General features: G+C 42.0%; 2 protein-coding genes across 2 annotated transcripts; both read right to left on the reverse strand.

The window, feature by feature from the left end:
• Nucleotides 1–2,717: 2,717 nt before the first annotated feature.
• On the reverse strand, nt 2,718–8,469 carry LOC140348990 (uncharacterized). Its single transcript, XM_072435173.1, has 4 exons — nt 8,356–8,469; nt 5,926–6,124; nt 4,467–4,658; nt 2,718–3,242 (listed from the first exon to the last, which is right to left on the reverse strand). Exons 2-4 carry the CDS (start codon nt 6,116–6,118, stop codon nt 2,932–2,934), a joined length of 696 nt encoding a protein of 231 aa, XP_072291274.1. The 5' UTR covers nt 6,119–6,124; nt 8,356–8,469; the 3' UTR covers nt 2,718–2,931.
• Nucleotides 8,061–17,750, reverse strand: accs (1-aminocyclopropane-1-carboxylate synthase homolog (Arabidopsis)(non-functional)). Its single transcript, XM_072435172.1, has 16 exons — nt 17,436–17,750; nt 16,668–17,326; nt 14,825–15,420; nt 14,672–14,731; nt 14,494–14,564; nt 14,328–14,397; nt 12,890–12,956; nt 12,710–12,807; nt 12,561–12,638; nt 12,355–12,455; nt 11,823–11,912; nt 11,703–11,748; nt 10,810–10,951; nt 10,059–10,201; nt 8,865–9,018; nt 8,061–8,695 (listed from the first exon to the last, which is right to left on the reverse strand). Exons 2-16 carry the CDS (start codon nt 17,302–17,304, stop codon nt 8,352–8,354), a joined length of 2,697 nt encoding a protein of 898 aa, XP_072291273.1. The 5' UTR covers nt 17,305–17,326; nt 17,436–17,750; the 3' UTR covers nt 8,061–8,351.
• Between the last annotated feature and the right edge of the window lie 399 nt (nt 17,751–18,149).

Genomic DNA, 18,149 nt, shown 5'->3' on the forward strand with positions numbered 1-18,149 from the left:
GACAAAAGAAAAACTATCACAGGGACGACTCAATGAGTGAAGCACAAAACGCTGTTAATCTGAGGTAAGAGAAGTTTGATTTTGTTCTAAATAGCGTTTGACCAATGAGCACCTCTGTTTTGCGTGCGTGATGGAAATAAACTAATCTGATTGCACGGTTGCCCACACTATGTGTAAATAGCAGTCCCGGCGTTTTATTCTCAAAGCTATTAATTGATTAATTCAACTGAACATTCTTGTATTTTTTCTTCTGAACGTGTTACTTTGATCCAGGTTGCTCTATTTCATTCTGAGTAACAGAAATTCCTCAATCTTCTAAGACTGTTGCATCTTCTTCTAATGATTGATGTCTCTATGGCCAATGCCCTTCACAGCATCCCAGTCTATCTTAGCAGAGCATCTTTAGTCCATTTATGTGTCATCTTTTCTTCTGTGGCTGAACTATCTTCATCTTTCCATCTCCACATCGATTGGACCTGGCTTTCTCTAAAGGCATTCTTGAACCTGGCTCCGAGTTCGAATCAGAAGTTCAACAAAGTGAGTTGCTGTAAAGGCAAAAAGGATCATTCCTTTCTTGTTGCTTTCTTTAAGGTACATTCCAGTAACAACACAGCAAATATGAAATCGATGCCTAGACTTATTAGAGTGGTATTTACAAAGCCAATCATGTGTTTATTTTGTCTCAGAATCCCAAATGCCCTGCAGCATCTGCTGCATGTTCCTGTGGTCCTGATTAAAATGGGATACATGTAATACACACATTACAATGTTCAAAATAAGAATATTAAAGCTGATTAGTGAAAGGAGGAAGTATGTATTTGGATCTGTCTAACTCGTAGCTTTCTTTGGCACATCGTTATCATCTACATCATGTAAATATTTCCAGCTTTAGAACAGAGTTTTCGGATGCCAAAGTGAAACTGGGGTGGACCGTCTAAGCGCAGCAGTGCGTTCAGCTCTTACTTCCGGGTTGCTGAGTAATATGATACTTTATTACAAGCCATTTTGTCATAAAGAAACAAAACACTGTTAAAGTTTAAAGTGCAGCTGATGCCATGTCCATCTCGCTCAGAGCTGATTTGTAGACCTGCAACAATAACAATCTCAGGGAGATTACATTTAGCCTCTAATAAGCCACAATAATATACTTTTAATTCTCATTGACATTTTCTCTGGATCAAACTCATTTATACATTTTATTTTTATAAACAAGTCATTTAGAAAATTATCAAAATTATTCAAGATTGTGCTCATCTAAGATGTTGCATTAGTGCCACCTCATGGGCTTTTGGTCCATCACTTTTAGAGCTTGTGGATGATTGTTTTTTTTATACTATGTCAGCAGTGGGACTAACTGCCAGCCAAAAGTCTTGATAATAGGAAAAAGGGCAATAAAATGACACATGCTTTCAGTTGTATCATCTGGACTCTGTTTATAGAAAAACAAAACGTTTTGACTCTCATCCAAGAGTCTCATTCTGCAAATCAAGTCTGGAACTCAGGTTTTATATCCTACTCAGTGTAGACCAGACCTCCTGATAAAGGGAGTTTTTGGTTTCACTTGAGCCCTGCAATGGGTGCGAGTTATACAATACCCATTGATAGTATATCTGTTTGATATGGTAACTAAAGAACGAAAGTGTCAAGTGTAAAAAACAAAAAGAAAAAACATTTAACTGTGTGCAACTCCACTGCTCAATAAACTAGTAAAAGTTAGATTTGGGTATAAGGACAATGTAGGTTTAAAATAACATCAAACAGCCAGGCCCAGGAGGAGAACAGGTCAGCGCACTGTGAACCGAGTGTGCCTGGAGCTTACACAGAAACGCTCTTTACTGAAGCCACCGCAGGACGACTTTGAAGGACATTACCTTCATTTACACAGCCATTAACACCCTGTTGGTAAATGGAAAAAAATAGACAAAAGTCCTCTAAGGAATTGATAACAAACTCATTAGCAGGATCCAGCAGGGCAGAACTGCCTTTTAATTAGAGCAACACCTGATTAACGCCCAATTAACAGGCCCACCGCCACTCCATTCTGCAGCACTTTGGGAACTTCAACGCAAGAGGACTGGCGTGGTGGCACATCCTATCCTCCTGGGAATAAGCACAGGAAGAGTGAACAGAATGTGGAAGTCTGAGAGTGGTTTAGGTCCAAATGTTTTACGGAAGACTGATGAAAAGCATAAGGGAGGGATTTCTTATCACTGACAGATGAGTCAAGCGATCAAAGATGGCAGTGTCCATCAAAGTCAGCCAACCGCAAACAAGAAAACACCTCCTCGTTTGGCAGATGGTTTTGTGTCATGAACAATCAGGCACAGAGTCTCATCTTTTATTAAAAGAATAAAAGTTACAGTTCTTTGGTGTAACACTTTGACGGTGAAAGGAGTTAATTCACACACTTAATAATACAGGTACGTCTTAGTAGAATGAGCAGTTCAATGTCGGTTTGTGTCAAATGCATGAAAAGTGTTTTAGTGTAAGGGAAAAGTGATCATACTTTTTTTTGCTTCTGACAAATAGAAAAGCTCACAGATGGTGTTAAACTAAACAGAGAGTTTCTTTAGCACCAGCCATGTGAGGCAACGCTCCCGACAGCACCACATGTTACAATCGAACCCGTTTCACAAATCAGCAGACTGACAAATGCCTGATGATCCTTGACCTCTGCAATGACCAGCGATGAAGCCCAAATGCTCCATTATGACGTGTATTGAAACTCCTTAGTGTTTATAGAAGGCCTCAGCTGTCAGACACACAAACCCAGTCTCTGTCAGAACCTCTTTATACTCTCGCCTGAACCCATTTGACCAACATTCAGTCAGCTCCCCACAGAGATAAGAAATGCCTGCTTTCCTGTGGAGTAGGCTTCTCCCCTCTGGAATTTCACATTTATCAGCACGGAGTCCATTTCCTTGAGTCCATTCAGGGATCTGACATATATCTCTTCGGGATGAGGTGGCTCTTAGCGCGAGGGCAATAACTGTCACTGAAAGAGCGCTGGTTGGAGTCGGGCCGAGACGGCCAACGCCACTCCTCCACCATCTTCTCCAGATCGGGAATAATGTCTGGTACTACGAACTGTTCAGCCAAAAACACAATCGTCTCCACCACCATGAGAAGAAACCAGCCCAATGCCCCGATCCAGTATGACGATCCCAAGATAGAGAGGTCCTTGTGGATCTCCTTTCGATGGTGGAAGGTGAACAAAGACCAGCTGAAGAGGAAGAAGAAGCCTGAAAGAAAGCACAAAGGTTCATATTATAGAGATTAAACTTCGGGATAAGGGAGACCAAAAACATTGATATTACTCAGATACTGACCAATACTAAAACTAGCATCAAAACTAGATACACATTGGCACAAGAACTGATTTTATACAAGTAATTCACATAAACTGGACAAAACAAGACCTATTAAGAATGTTCCTAAGACCATATATATACAGTATATATACATAAAGAAACCACTATCATGTTTTACAGTCTTATTATCATTGTGGTTTCAAAATGCGTATGAAATATCGTGTCTTTTCCCTACGAATACCGGTATATATACACACAACACGTATACCGGACTATAAGTCGCACCAGAGCATAAGTCACACCAGCAAAAAAAAAAAAGCATAATAGAGAAGAATAAAACAGATATAAGTTTCACTGGAGTATGAAATGCGGTTGTAAGTGTGAAAATAACAAATAATATCACATATGAGTTGGAATATAAGTATATAAGTATAAATATAAGTATAAGTTGCACCCTGGCCAAAACTATAAAACATATAGCGACTTATAGAGAGCACTCACCGACATCACAAAACCACGTGATACGCATACGTTGCCGCCCCCTTGTCATACGTTGCCGCCCCCTTGTCATACGTTGCCGCCCCTTGTCCGTCCCGTGTTACGTTTGGGCCTTTTTTAACCGTGTTTCGTCGTAAATCGAAGCAGACAGACTGCGGTTTAGAATGGGCTTGTATAGGGGGACACGCACTGATGACGGCCAATAGCCTGGGGGAGCCTGGGGGGAGCGTGGGGGGAGCGTGGGGGGCGGCCGTGTGACGTCACGTGAGTCCGGAAAATACTGTATATAGTTTTCTTGCATCTTGCTTGAGTTTTTTCTTAGTTATTAGCATATACTTTATAATTGTCATTCACATCACTTCTGACAATTCTTTTTTTTTTGTTTTAACTTACCCAGAAACATGATTGCAAAACATCAACACAATTAAATCCAATTTTGAAAAATATAATAATGTATGAGCATGCCCCAACTAATCAAATTATACAGTAAACAGGATTATTTTCACCTAGATTGTGTCATTCTATACATTATAAGTAAAGTATGTAATGTAGTCATGCATTTTGTAGTTGCATTTTTTTGTGCCTTGTATAGAATGTATGCATATTTCCGTCCCATTCCCACACATCTCCGGTCTGAAGGGAAAGCGTTGCACAGACCTGTGGATATCATGCTGAGCAGCAGCAGTGTGGTGGGATACAGAGCCTGGCCTGCCATCAACAGGGAGCGAGTATTGGCGTAAGAGCGCACCGTCTCTGATGTCCAGCAGAGGGCGAACACCAGGCACAGGGCCCCAGTGCTCACAGCCATCAAGAAGGACAGCACTGCAAAGACCCTCTCTGCCTCCAAAGCTGCAACACACCCAAGGCAATAGTTATTTATATTGGTACAAAAACCAAACCTAAAGCAAACATTAGATATGGAAAAGTGAACAAGAGCATCTTTAAAATACACTTCTTCTATGGTCACATACAGAAACATAATAATCATTTGTTGAGCCTGCATTTAACACTATAAAAATCCTTTAAAATTCAAAACCCATGTCACAATCTTCTGGGTTGTGCCCACGGATCACAGAGAAAAGCTTTCACACACAGGAAAGGTATTTGCATTACTTCATGTATTCATGTAAAGCATACATAAATACAGAAGGCTAGAAATGTTTACAATTGACCATCTGTTTATTCAGCATGAATGATCTTTAATTCACATTTTAATCATTATGAATTAAAGTCTAATTTGTTGAGAGTTTGAACAACATTTTATTTATTTGCAATAGGACAATACATAATCCTTGTCAAGAGCCAGAACCAGTTTAAAGTCATATTTACTTTACAACTAGGACTATAAAGCATGTGAAGCATTTGGAGAACAGTAACAATGTTTGCAGGCATTGTAAAAGCTTTTAATAGTTATCCTTGTGTAAATATCCTGAAAATATCCTTTGAAAATGTAATTATAATATACTGAATATAAAGTGGGAGAATGATTTGCTTTACAAATATGTAAGTTTGATAAATTGTGAACTTTTTAAGACATGACCAGACTGCATTGTAATTGTTTTATTCTTCTACATTAAAAAAAATATATATATAATTCTATAACTTGTTCTGTCTGTTTGTCACTGAGCTAAGTTGTGTGTCATTGCTGTGTGGGATGTTAACTGTAGCACCTCAAATGAAACATGGCATAAAAATGAAATCCACAGAAGACTTTTACTTTACATAAGAGCCAAGCTAAAAGTTCAACTACAAAAACAGAGACATTCCTGACACCGTTTCCTGCCTTTACTCGAGCCTTCTACACAAAGAATGCACCCGAAACAAGCCAAAACTTGCTGAAAAGCTCTTTTGCAACTCACCATTGCTCCTGAATCTGATCAGCATTCCCCACCAGAGCCAGAGGTGTGCAAAAAAGTCTGCCTAAAAGCTGATCTCCTCTGAGCCTTCATCCACCTCGCCGTACCTCGCAAACAGATGGCCTGTGCATGACTAAATACTGCTCTTTGCCCCTCCAACATGTTATGCTTCACGTTCTGCTGCCTGCCAGGGCTGTCAGAGTGTCCCTGACAGAAACAAACTGGACTTGACAGGAGGTGAGAGAGTGCGGCGTGCTTACCGTTGAAGACTCTGCCATCTCTGCTATTTGTCAGGTCAGTTTTGGTGGTGTTCCACAGTGTCCACAGTCCCTGGTCCTCCAGCCAGAACGGCGTCCAAATGGCATAGCAAACGCACAGGCAGCCCGCCAGCCCCACACACGACTGAGCGAATCGGAAGCGACTGATGGAATCATTAAGCTCCAACAACTTCATGCTAGACTTAAATTGTAAACAGAAAGAAAATGAAAAATACTGGGGGAAATCGCCTGGAATAACAATAACTTGCCTCTTCAAAAAGGTAAAAAATAAATGAAAAATCCAAGACAGCTATAATTACAATGACTCTGCCGTGCAAACTTGTCTCTCTGTTCTCAGGAAGACGAGGCAAGCGCTCATCTGCTCCTCGTGTAGACTCCACCCATATTGTACCAGTGGAACTTCCCCTGGCTGTCAGTGAAGTTTCCTGAGGAGGTCTCCACTGAAGCCCACGCACTGTAAGGGAAGCGAAAGCAAACAGTGGCATCAAAACCAACTGGAAGGAACAGAACAGTGAGGCTTTGATGATCACAACAAAGACCAGTGAGGAGACTTACAGGCCCTGTAGAAGGAAAAGGATTAATAAGTAAGGGTCAAATCAGGTCCAAACCAGGTCTAGACTGGGACTGAATCAGGGCTTAATTAACGTGGAGTAAACCAGGTCTAAACCAGGTTGTTTCAGGGGTTAAATCTGTGTTTAATTAATTTATGTTCAGCCCAGACTAAATGACAATCCAGGATTAAAAAAGAGAGTAAACATGGGATACTTAAATGTCAATTATTTAAGCTCTCTGAAAGTAACTCTGTGCAGACTCTGTGTATTACACTGGGCAGAAAAGTTGGTAATACAGTTATAATGCTTGAAAAAAACATGTTAAAAAACTCTTGAGATTGGCTCCCAGTGAAGAGCCAGCTCTAATGGCTTCCACATTTATAACAACTCTTGGCATTTTTATTTCAAACGATTAGAAAAATTAAGATTTGTTGCGGTTAAACTAGTTATTTATGTACTGTCATCAAGACGAACTCACAAAGATGTTTAATTATATTTACAGGCCTATATTCAAACTTAATTGCGATTCGTCTGGCAATTATGATTAGATTTACGATTTGTAGGATTCCATTCAATGTTTAAACGTGTCCAGCAGAATTTAAAAAAAGACTTGGCACTGTAATTAACGATTAACTAATAAACAAACATGTGTTTAAGAATGCGTTTGCTCAGATCTAAAATGCTCAGCACTTACGCAAAATAAAACAGGATTCATTTTGTTTGATGATGAATGTTCTTTGCTTTTGAGGTTTCCATTGCGATGTATCTTGCAGCCCTACTCTAGAGCCCACTTAAATATGATGGTTTGTGTAAGCATTTGTAGATTATGTCCTCACGTGTCCTGGATGGCCATAAATTACTCTGTTCTTTAGATTGGGGTTTGGTTTTAGCAGGCCTGAGCAGGAGCTGAAGATTCACAACAAAGAACCAATACCAACAAATGAAAGAAGAAGTAGCAGTGCTGGTTTCCGGGGGAACACCGGCTGTGGCTGTGGCTGACTTAGATTTCCCCACGTCATATAAAAATACCACCACCTTCACTTTCCCTTTGAGTAATGGAACCAGCCCACTGTTCTGAAACGTACCACGGCCTTAACGTGCACTCCTAACCTTTGTACACAACACCACACGGGCTTCCCTTATAAATTACAGTATATTTAAAGATTTCATGAACAAAACAGATTATTTTTTTCCTCCATTTTGAATCCATAACGTGCAGGATGGCACAAGGCATGAAAAACAAAAAATAACATTGTTTTGGTCAAGTTTTTTTCCGTTTGGTAATGTGTTAGCACTTCTAGCACAATATAAAACACATTTATTATCAGTATTTGTAAAAGCATTAGGCACATGCTAAACAAATATAATAATAATGCAATAACATACCAGTTGGAGCTGTCATAACGCATTGACTTGAGCTGTAACCAAATAGATAAAGAAAAAACGTCTATGTTTTTGTGATTAAACTTTTTTGGGATTGTCCAATACTGCTGTTCAATTAAAAGTGCAAAAATATTCAATTATCTGCAAAAACAGTATTAAATGTTACGTTGTCTTTTATTGTGAAGCCCTAATTGTGACATAAACGGAAAACATTCTCTGTAAAAAAGTAAAATACAGAGGTCATCTGCCAGATCACATTTTAAAAATCCAACTTAAAAAGCAGCATGTCTTGCCTTATCATTATTATCATCTACTTGAGTCACATTATCTCTCATTCTTTTTCTGCCTTTGGTTATAAGCCACCTCTTCACTCCACCACGCAAGCAGAACCGACCTCGTGTCAAAGTGCTCGAGTCCTTTCTTTTCCCAGTAAACAACCACAGACTTCAAAATCATCCTCTTCCTCCTCTTCTCTTACTTCCTGGCTCTTTGCAGCAGCGCCTTAAATCCATCAAGTATCGCCGGGTCCTCCCCAGCCTCAAGTTCGGGAGTGTTTTTCTGCAGCCAATCAGAGGACCTCATTTGATGGCGCAGCGTACCAATCAGACTGTCCAGCTCGTCCATGGCCAAAGTGGTGCCATTCTCCTTCAGCGCGTCGGGCGACTTGCTCCGGGGAGAATCGACAAACGCAGAATTGTTGGAATCGCTGTTGTCCTCTTTCGCCGATTTGCTCTCAATGGGCCTTTTGATGCTGCTCGAGCTGGGGCAGGCGTGCGTCTCTTCGATTTCCTTCAGAGCGTCTTTAAATCGCCGCAGGCCTGAAAAGCGAAGCAAACGAGGGACTATTATCATATCTGTAAGTGGTTTCAAAAGAAAAGCGAGACAAAATGAGTAATTGCATTCTAAAATTGGATAATGGGGCATAATTGCACGGAAATGTTGATAAGACGAGACGAAAAGAAAAATAAACGCTTGTTAAACACTGACCCAGCTGTAGGTGGTGCTGTTGCTCTGCAAACACAATGCGGAACCATCCCGGGGTGGAGCAGGAGAAGGCCTGGCCGCAGCTCAGCACCACTTTGTGTCTGAGGAAGCACCTCCACAGAGACAGCTCGTCCTCGAACGTGAACTCCCTCAGGTACTGCAACGATTACACACACACACAACACACAACACACAACCCACACACACACACACACACACACACGCGCCTCATTATTCGGAGAAAACGAAGCGATTACCATTTAAACGCCGTGTCGAAGTGTCTATTATTCACAAGGAAATGCTAGAAACTGTTGCTCAAAGATATTGGACTGAAATAAAAAATATGCTACAGACTAAATTGCCATCCCACTTGATGTACTTGGGTCTCAAAACTCCTGCCATGGACACAATAAGTGGATACCTTTAAAACATACTTTTGGCAGCAGGAAAAAAGCCATCACAAAGACATGGCAAATTTGACCGACTCTGGACCAAGTGGGACTTTTATTTCAATTTAAATGTGCCGTGATTTTGTTTCGCTCTCTGGTTGTGTCTTGTATTGTTCTGTGTTTTATGTTTGATCTTAGAATATAATAATTAGAGAAATAGAAACAATAACAATGAAGAAGTATTGAATTATGTCAAAATCATTTGATTAAAAAAAAAAACAACTATAGAAACAACTGCATTGATTTTCAAATGTTTCTAGCCGTTTATTATTCTTTCATTATTTCTGTTTGCTCAAAAAGGAATTAACTAACACTATGAATGTGCTAAAAATAACACCTGAGCCATTTAAAGTGGTCTCAAAACATAAAGAAAAGAACTTTTTTACAGTTTAGTTCTGTTAAAAAAAAGACTTGACATTTAAACTGACAAACTCTGGATTTCAGAAGACGTTTGTACAGCTCTAAACTACAGGGATTGCAGTTTTCATACAGAACAAGACTGGATATTTTGTTGTTTGTAGAGGAAATGATGCTACTTCAAACATTGCAGCGTTCGCGCTTTGCTAATTCATTCGCATTTAAATTTCGCTTCAACTGCAATTCATCATGTAGCTCTTATTATCCACTATAAAAACGACTTAAGCACAGACAAATAAAACATTTACTTCAGAACGGTACTTTTACCCTTGCATACCATTACGTTCCACCACGGCTAAGTTCTGATACGTTAATAGTAATTGTAATTCACCTTCCGGAGATCGGCCCAAACAAACAGAGCCGCTGGCCAGTCCAAGAAGGGGATCCCTAAACTCTGCAGCTCGTACGTCAAGAAACTGTGAGCGCTCTTCAGCCTGCTTCTGTTTTCAGGTAGAAATTCAGTGTCGATCCATTCTAGGAGAGAAGAAAGTTAGGCCGCAGTTATTTTATTACTTGGTTTACAGATTTTTGAATGAAATATATTGAACAGGCAGGCGAAATATAAATATAATTTCAATTTCAAATGATTTTTTTTTTCTGGGGTTCCCAAAAGGCACCACGGGAAGAGGGGGGGGGAGACGTGACGCGCAGGAGCGTGTAACAGTAGATTTAGCGTGTTTTGCATCGGTAGAACTGACGCTTCTAAGTGTGCACCCTTAGTCACGGCAAAACGCGCTGGAGAAAATGTGTTAAACGGGTTTAGAATGTGTATTTGTATATAAAAGGAGTTAGCGTTGGGCCTAGCAGACAAGGAAACGCCAGCAGGATTTTGATGAAAAATTGCTTCACGCGCTCTTATCTTTTGACTTAATACCACTTTTTATATTTCATTTAATGCTATTTTGCCTTGTCAGCGGTACTTTATAAAAAAAAATATATATTAATTTATTTTATTTATATTGTAGAAATCAATAATCTAAGTGCGGCGGATCCGTAAACCAAGTAATAAAATAACTGTGGCCTTAAGTGTAAAAAAAAGCAGCAGTAAGGTACCACTATGCTAATATAAGCCTGGTACTGACCTCGGTCCCGCAGCAGCTGTGCGACCTGGTGCTGAGTGGGTCCAGGGATCCCATGGAAGGAGCCGAGCTGGGCCAAAGCTTCAACCAGCCCCCTGTTCTCCGAGTACAGCGTGCCGATGCGGATCCCCGCCATGGCAAAGTCCTGCAGAGACCACGAGGAAACGCGTGAGAACCGGAATCCCGAATAACGTAACGCGATATTTTTTGTTGTTGTGTGAAAGTTCAAGAAAAGGGCAGATATTTCTGCGATTTTTTTCCCTTCTCTCTGCTCCTTTTCAATTGTGATGGTCATTCATGTTAGCGTAAATAAAACACAATTGAAATAAAGAATAATAATACTGAAAAATCATTTTAAAAAGTTGAATTATTGTTTTGTTTTTTGATAGTTTAAGGCCGTAGCTTTGGCACGTTTCTGTAATGTGGTTCTTTTTGAGCTGGTGCAGTATAACAATGACCTCAAAACAGTTAACTATATGAGTAGAGGCGGGAAATATGTCAAAATGTAGCGATTGTCGTGAATGTTGTGTTGAAGGTCGGCAGATTTGGAACGTCGAGTGCATCGTTTGTAGTGAAAAATGCCACAAAAAGAGCAGACGGACAATAAAAATGGAAACAAGCTGTTGTAAACTTTATCTCAGCACTTTAGTGATTACCATTACAGTCAACACACATTTATCCGATAATTAAAGCTCAACAAACACGTTAAAAGACATATTTTTTACGCATTTTGCATCATCTGAATATTATCGAGGTACTCCAAAAAAACAACAACCTAGATTTTAATTTGTGTCAAAATCACCCACTCCTATGAGTCCCAGTGAACTAACGCAGTAACTCATGTACTATTACTGTAAAGTGGCTGCATGTTAAGGCTTGTGGACTTGTGGACGTACCTTACTCATGCCCCACATCACATGGGTCCTTTCAGGATCAGGCAAACTGTAAAAAGAAATAAACTTAAGTGACTGTGTATTGCAACGCCGAGTAAATGTAAAAAAAAAATCACACTTCACCTTTCCAGATTAAGGACACTTGAAAACACTGCAGACTCGTCAAAGACCGTCAGCATATAAACCTCATCCACAATGACATGGAGCTCATTTCTAGAGGAACATCGCAAAAAAGAATAGACATAAAACCACAGGCTTGATCGGGAAAATAAAACCGCTATAAAGACACAAATATACAGCAGATTTGATGGAAATTCAGGGGAAGTCCAGAATGGATCCCTCTGCGCTCGCTGTCTGTATAAAAGCGGCGTGGTTTACGGTTACAACAGTTCAGCGCCCTCCCGGCTCTCACAAGAGGAACATCATTTGGTAAACAATGGCTGGTGCAGGACACTTCTTGGCACATGGGCGCACTTAACGATAATAGAGCGGGGAGGCCATAAAACTCCATCAGCGCCACTTGCTATTCCGCGCACAGGTCAGAGCACTAAACTGTAAGATAAAGAGTTTCCAAACGGGATTCATGTCGCGCCACGGAACGGGTTGAAAGGCCTCTACTGCCTCGTACGGACGCTGGATACGGAGTTCGGTGTACCTTTTAGCGAACTCTAAGAAGGCAATTATCTCCGTCTGGGTGTAGATCTCAGCCAGGGGATTGTGTGGATTCATCAGTATGACACCGCGGATTGTAACTCCCTGCAAAATGTCAATGGAGTTTAATTAAAGACCGTTAATAGAGGTTGGAAAAGTCAAATAGCTATGAGTGACGCTAAAAACGGTGGCGCATTTGAGCAAAGTTACCTCTTGTTTCGCTCTCTTCAGCCCCTCTTCCAACTTGTCGACGGTGAGATGGAACGGTCGACAGCCGCTTTCGTTTTCCTTTCAAAAAGACACAAAAAGATGAAATCCTGTCTGAGTTTGAACACAATAAAGCAGACTTGTATCGGTACCTCGCAGTCCAAAGGCACGTGGAAGAGTTTCACGTCGGCGTAGAGCTGCAGGTCCTCCGTGATGACGCCGTAGAAGGGAGTCGGGATGAGGATGGCGTCTGCGGTCGAAAGCGCGCGAGGCGACGTTACTGTTTCTGAGGTGCTGCGGATACGTGCGAGTCCGTGCGGTGCAGTCCTTACCTTTAGGGTCACAGATCACCGTGGCGACACACGAGAAGAGGGAGCCGCAGCCGTTCATCACCACCACCTGCGCCCAAAACAAACAAACACACAGAGCCATGTTAGAAATAGTTTTGGCCAGGGTGCGACTTATACTTATATTTGTTTGTTCTATTATGTTCTTGTATTATTGAGTATTCGCCATGATTTTCCATTTAGACCGTTTCAACTCCTTAACGCTTCAACCGATTTCAACATGTTATACCTCATTACGATCGCTTTCACAGTAGTACGTGTGCTATTACTTTTGACATTTGAACAACTTGTACTTTATGCAGGGTTTTCAAAAGTATTAGTACTTTTTCCCCCAGTGAAATAAATGGGGCATTATGAGTGTCTGCGTAATTATTTAGGCTTTATTCTTTAGTGACGGAGCCAGTTGAGTGAGAGTGGGAGTGGGAGTGAGTGTGTGAGAGAGTGTGTGAGAGAGTGAGAGTGAGAGTGAGAGTGAGAGTGAGAGTGAGAGTGAGAGAGAGAGTGAGAGAGAGAGAGAGAGAGAGAGAGAGACGCAGACACTCTTGCTATGGCTTCAGCCATTGCAAATTATCTAGTTATACTTATACTCCGGAGCGACTTATATGTGATATTATTTGTTATTTTCACACTTGCAACTGCATTTCATTCTCTAGTGCGACTTATATATATGTTTTTTTCTTCTCTATTATGCATTTTTTGGCTGGTGCGATTTATACTCCAGTGCCACTTATAGTCCGGAAAATACGGTAGTTACAACAGTCAGCGCCATAATTACAGTGAAAAATTTATATTTTTGGGGGAAACCTGTAATTTGGGGGAATTAGAGCCCAGGTACCTGACTTTGTACCTGTAAACGAGCTAATGCGTTTGTTTTCCGCAGAGAATACATTGTAAAAGCCACACTTTGTGACTAAATCAGACCTCTGCGTGCTAATTTGGTGGAAATCATTACATATTCGTATCTTTCATAAACCAGGCAGTAAGAGCCGTGACTCAGGTTCACATCGCAGACTGAAGAGAGAGAGAGAGAGAGAGAAAAAATAAAAATAAGCAGTTTTAAAGCCGTGCACGTGCCCAAAAATGAACGTATTTGCATATTAACAATGTGCCAAAGGGCTGGAGGGATCTAGAAAGTAGTTAGATTGATTTAAATACGTGAAAATGAGGTACTCCAGCTTTGAGTCATACTGTAATAGCCTAGTATACATTAATATTTTCATGTAATCAATGCAAATGATTCACATTATTACTATATGTCTTATGCCTAGTTGTCCACCTGCCTCATGCTTTCCCACATCAGCAAATAACTCATATTGGGGCAGAACTATCGCTCCACAGGTAGTACACATTCACACTTTGCATAAATATTAACAAGTACATGTAGAAAACTGTAGTATAAACAGTTAAACTCTATTATACTCACATTATCAGCCTTCAGTGGGCGTGGAGAACAGCAATAGTCAGTCAAGAACCTCGCCACTTCCTCCCTCAGGCTAAAAGACACAAAAAAACGACAGCGCAGGGAAGTGAATTAGTCATTTAAACCTTATTGTAAAAAAGTGAGCACGGATGAGGCAATAAAACCTCACAATCTGTGTCCGGTCCAGTCTCCGTACTGCAGTAACGTGGAGGTAACAAGCAGCATGTCAGGCCTGCTCAGCTGCAAATCAGAAGATCACATTCACTTAAGTTTCGCGATTCACTCATATTCGCGGGTTCATTATTTATTAGCCGTATTGAGTTTGAACAGCATAGTATTTCTCTTACGCGCTTGAGCAGGACATCGTAACACAGTTTGTTCTCACTCGTGCCGAGGTTTATCATTCCCTAAGACGAAAAGATTGACAATGATGAAATGTTCTGCACGTGTAAACTTATTATATCACATGGCAGTAGTGTGTGGGGGGTAGGGGCACGTACGTCGGGGTTATCGGTCTGGTCGTATCGGTCCATTCCGTACTGTAGAAATCCTTCTTGCAGAATCCCCTGGTGCCGTCTGATACTGTTCCCTCTATTGGACAGATAAGCGCTACGTTCTCCGCCCGCCGAACTCTTGGACCGGACGGGCGCGCGAGTCTCTGCCTCCGCACCGAGGTGAGAGGCGGACGTACCCGGGGCGGCGGCCGAAGGTGCCCCGCGCCCCGCCCCCAGCGTCGCCGTGAGCATGCCGAAGAGGCGGAGCTCGTGCAGCCTCTCCTGCTCCGCCCTCTGCTCCTCCCGCTGGCCCCGCCTCTCCTCCGCCTGCAGCTCCCGCTCCAGCCGCGCCTCCTCCAACGACAACAGGCGCTCCTCCGTCACCTGCTGCCACTTGAGGAAGTTGACCAGGGCTCTGTCCAGGCCCGTGTAGGTGGCGGCGGAGCTGGCTTTGCCGTGTTTGGCTTTGGCCGCCCCCTTGCGCTTCTTAGGCCTGGCGTTGGATAAGGTGTAATAAGGCGCTTCGGTGAAGTGGCGTTCTTGGGACACGGAGCCGGCCTGTGTGCCTGTGGCCGAGCAAGATGAATTCACGTCGCTTAGACCTGCGGAGAGACAAGGTCGTTATACATATATTTGCTGATAAATGAACTGAAACTGTAACATCCTGTGGCATTTTGATTTTATGATTCAACTAATATTTTTTATATTTGATCACTGTCACATTTGCTTTTCTACTGTTGCTGTTGTTGTTGTTGTGTTCTACTTTTTCCACCCAATTAATTTCCCACTTCCGCGGTTCAACCTGTTAAATAAAGTGTACGACCTCCTCAGACAAAAGCTTTAATACGTTTTAATAAGAAGTTAAACAGAACTACTTTGGACTAAATTAAAAGATATACACTATTTTTGGGCTCAGTATTTATCATCTGTACGTTTGATTTGCACTTCTTATTTTTGTATAACATTTGCACAGTTGACCCTTTATTAATAATACTATACATCTACTAATGTGCTTCATTGTGCCATTTTATTATTACAGGGACATTTCTATTTACATTATACGTTGAAATGGTTTACTATAATATTCTGATAAAGATGTCATCTTTGTTTTTATTTATCGCAATATTTTCGCTAGCTAAATTATGCCCTGGATCTGATTCAGAACTAGCCACAAATGTCACTAAACACACACACGAACATGTAGACGCAAACGCACACACAAATATTGAAAATCTGATCATTATCTGATTTCTGGAGTGTCTGGAGTGTCATCTAAATGTCATGAAAACCGCTACATCTAATCGATTTCATACAATTTCATTTAATCAGATTCATTTCCGATTCTTCACAAATGTGCACGTTTTGACTGGAAATATTATGCAAAAAAAAGGTAAAATAGAATAGAACATTTTCAAGATGCGACAAGTTGGCCACTGTCCAGGGTGTACCCCGCCTAAGGCCCGAAGTCACTGGGATAGGCTCCAGTCACCCGCGACCCCAAAAGGGAACAAGCGGTAGAAAATGGATGGATGGATTTTCAAGATTTAAGTGTTGTTGTTTTTTTAATTCAATGCATTTTGTACTTTAAAAATCCACTAATAAACTGTCAATAGGTGTTATTACTTATCATATTGCTATCGAGAATGTAAACACACACAAAATATCTGATTATTGGGATATCTAATTATTATTTACAGTTTATTATCTGACTTTTACTGGCCATAGAAGTGCACAACTCTCCCCTGATTAACATGTCATCATCTATTATTGTTCATCTGATTTCTCTAATCGGTGTATCGGTTAATTGATTGTTCTTTCTAGCTGATTGTGACACAGGGGTAAAAACAACCTGGAGGTGAAATGGCAGGTGTGACCGGTCTCTCCTCCTGCCCCGTGGCCTCCTCGTGCCCGGTCACCGACTGCACGTCCGTCTCCTGGTCATCCCCTGAGCCGTAGTACATCTCCGGAGGCGCCAGGCTGGAGTTCACGATGCTCTCGTCCACATTCTCACACTTGATGTCCAGCGCGTCTGGTTTGAGCGGGTGACCGAAGAGGAACCCCCCGGCGCACGGGGGCCCAAACGAGCTGGCCGGGACGGTGGTTTGGAAGCCCTCTGCGCCCGCCTGGTTCGGATACACGTGCTGGGCGACGACGGTGCCGCCCAGGGACGAGTAGGTGATGGACGGCCGGCTGGTCAGCACCCGGTCAATCACGTCGAAGAACTTCCAGGAGCGTGTCTTGTGGTTCTCCTTGATGCGCCGGTACTCCAGCCTCATCTTCTTGATCTTCTCCCGGCACTGGTCCCCGGTGCGGAAGATGCCCCGCTCCTGCAGCGCGCGGGCGATGCGGTCGAACACGCGCTGGTTGCGCAGGGAGCTCTCCAGCTCCAGTTGGATCGTGTCGTCGGACCAGAGCTGGAGCAGCTCCACGATCTCCGGGTCGGTCCAGTTACTGCCGCGCTCGTGCTTTTTGTTGCGAAAGTCCATGTTTGTGTTATTCACACGTGTTCTGCAGAAACACACGAGTGTTGTGAGATGTACTGTTACACTCTGAGTGACAAAACAACTGTTTGTTTTGGTGACACAGATCTTAAGTTAATGATACACATGTTGTATACCTAATGCTTAAGGCGATCGTCTCCCCGCTGTGCAAACCAGCGCGCTCCCCGGGACCGGACAGCCGCGTTTACCCTTTATGCTCCATGGTCTAACCCGGCCGGGACTGGTTTGGTCCGACACGGCTTTGTTCAGAATCGTGCTAAGTGGCTACTTTCATTCCACATTTTGCCCATAGCTTGTTAAAATGGGGACTGGAATCGTGGAAAAATATCTACATCCGGGTTGACGGCACATGCGTGCTGTTCTATTCCGGGCTAACTTTGGTCCGTGTGAAAGCGCGCTGTTTTCACTTCTTCCAGGCTGTGGCGGTGTAGAACCAGGCGAGTCAGACTCAGCTCCCGGGGCTCACGGACACTTGTGATTCACACTCGTGTCCAGCAGATGGCGGCAAAAGATTGGTAATAAATCATCACACGCGCTTCTCAAGGGGCGCATGTTTTGGGTCACGGGTTAGCCTGGCATCTTAATTATGTCATCTACAAAGACATTTCTGTGGCTTGTATATACTGATTTAAACAGAAATATTCTGTAACTATAATGCACTTAAAGGCTGCCTTCATGCATGACTCACGATTATTATTATTATTATTATGCATTTTTGTTCCTGTGAGCTGAAACCATAGACTGTATAGTACAGTCATCAAAAGCTATGTAGGCTTACATGATAATTATTATAATTATGAAATAATTATAATAATTATAACAATAATGGT

This window comes from Eucyclogobius newberryi, unplaced genomic scaffold (genome assembly GCF_026437365.1).
Source record: "Eucyclogobius newberryi isolate DKJ021-1_F unplaced genomic scaffold, fEucNew1.0.hap1 SCAF_7, whole genome shotgun sequence".
NCBI classification, from domain to species: Eukaryota; Metazoa; Chordata; class Actinopteri; order Gobiiformes; family Gobiidae; genus Eucyclogobius; species Eucyclogobius newberryi.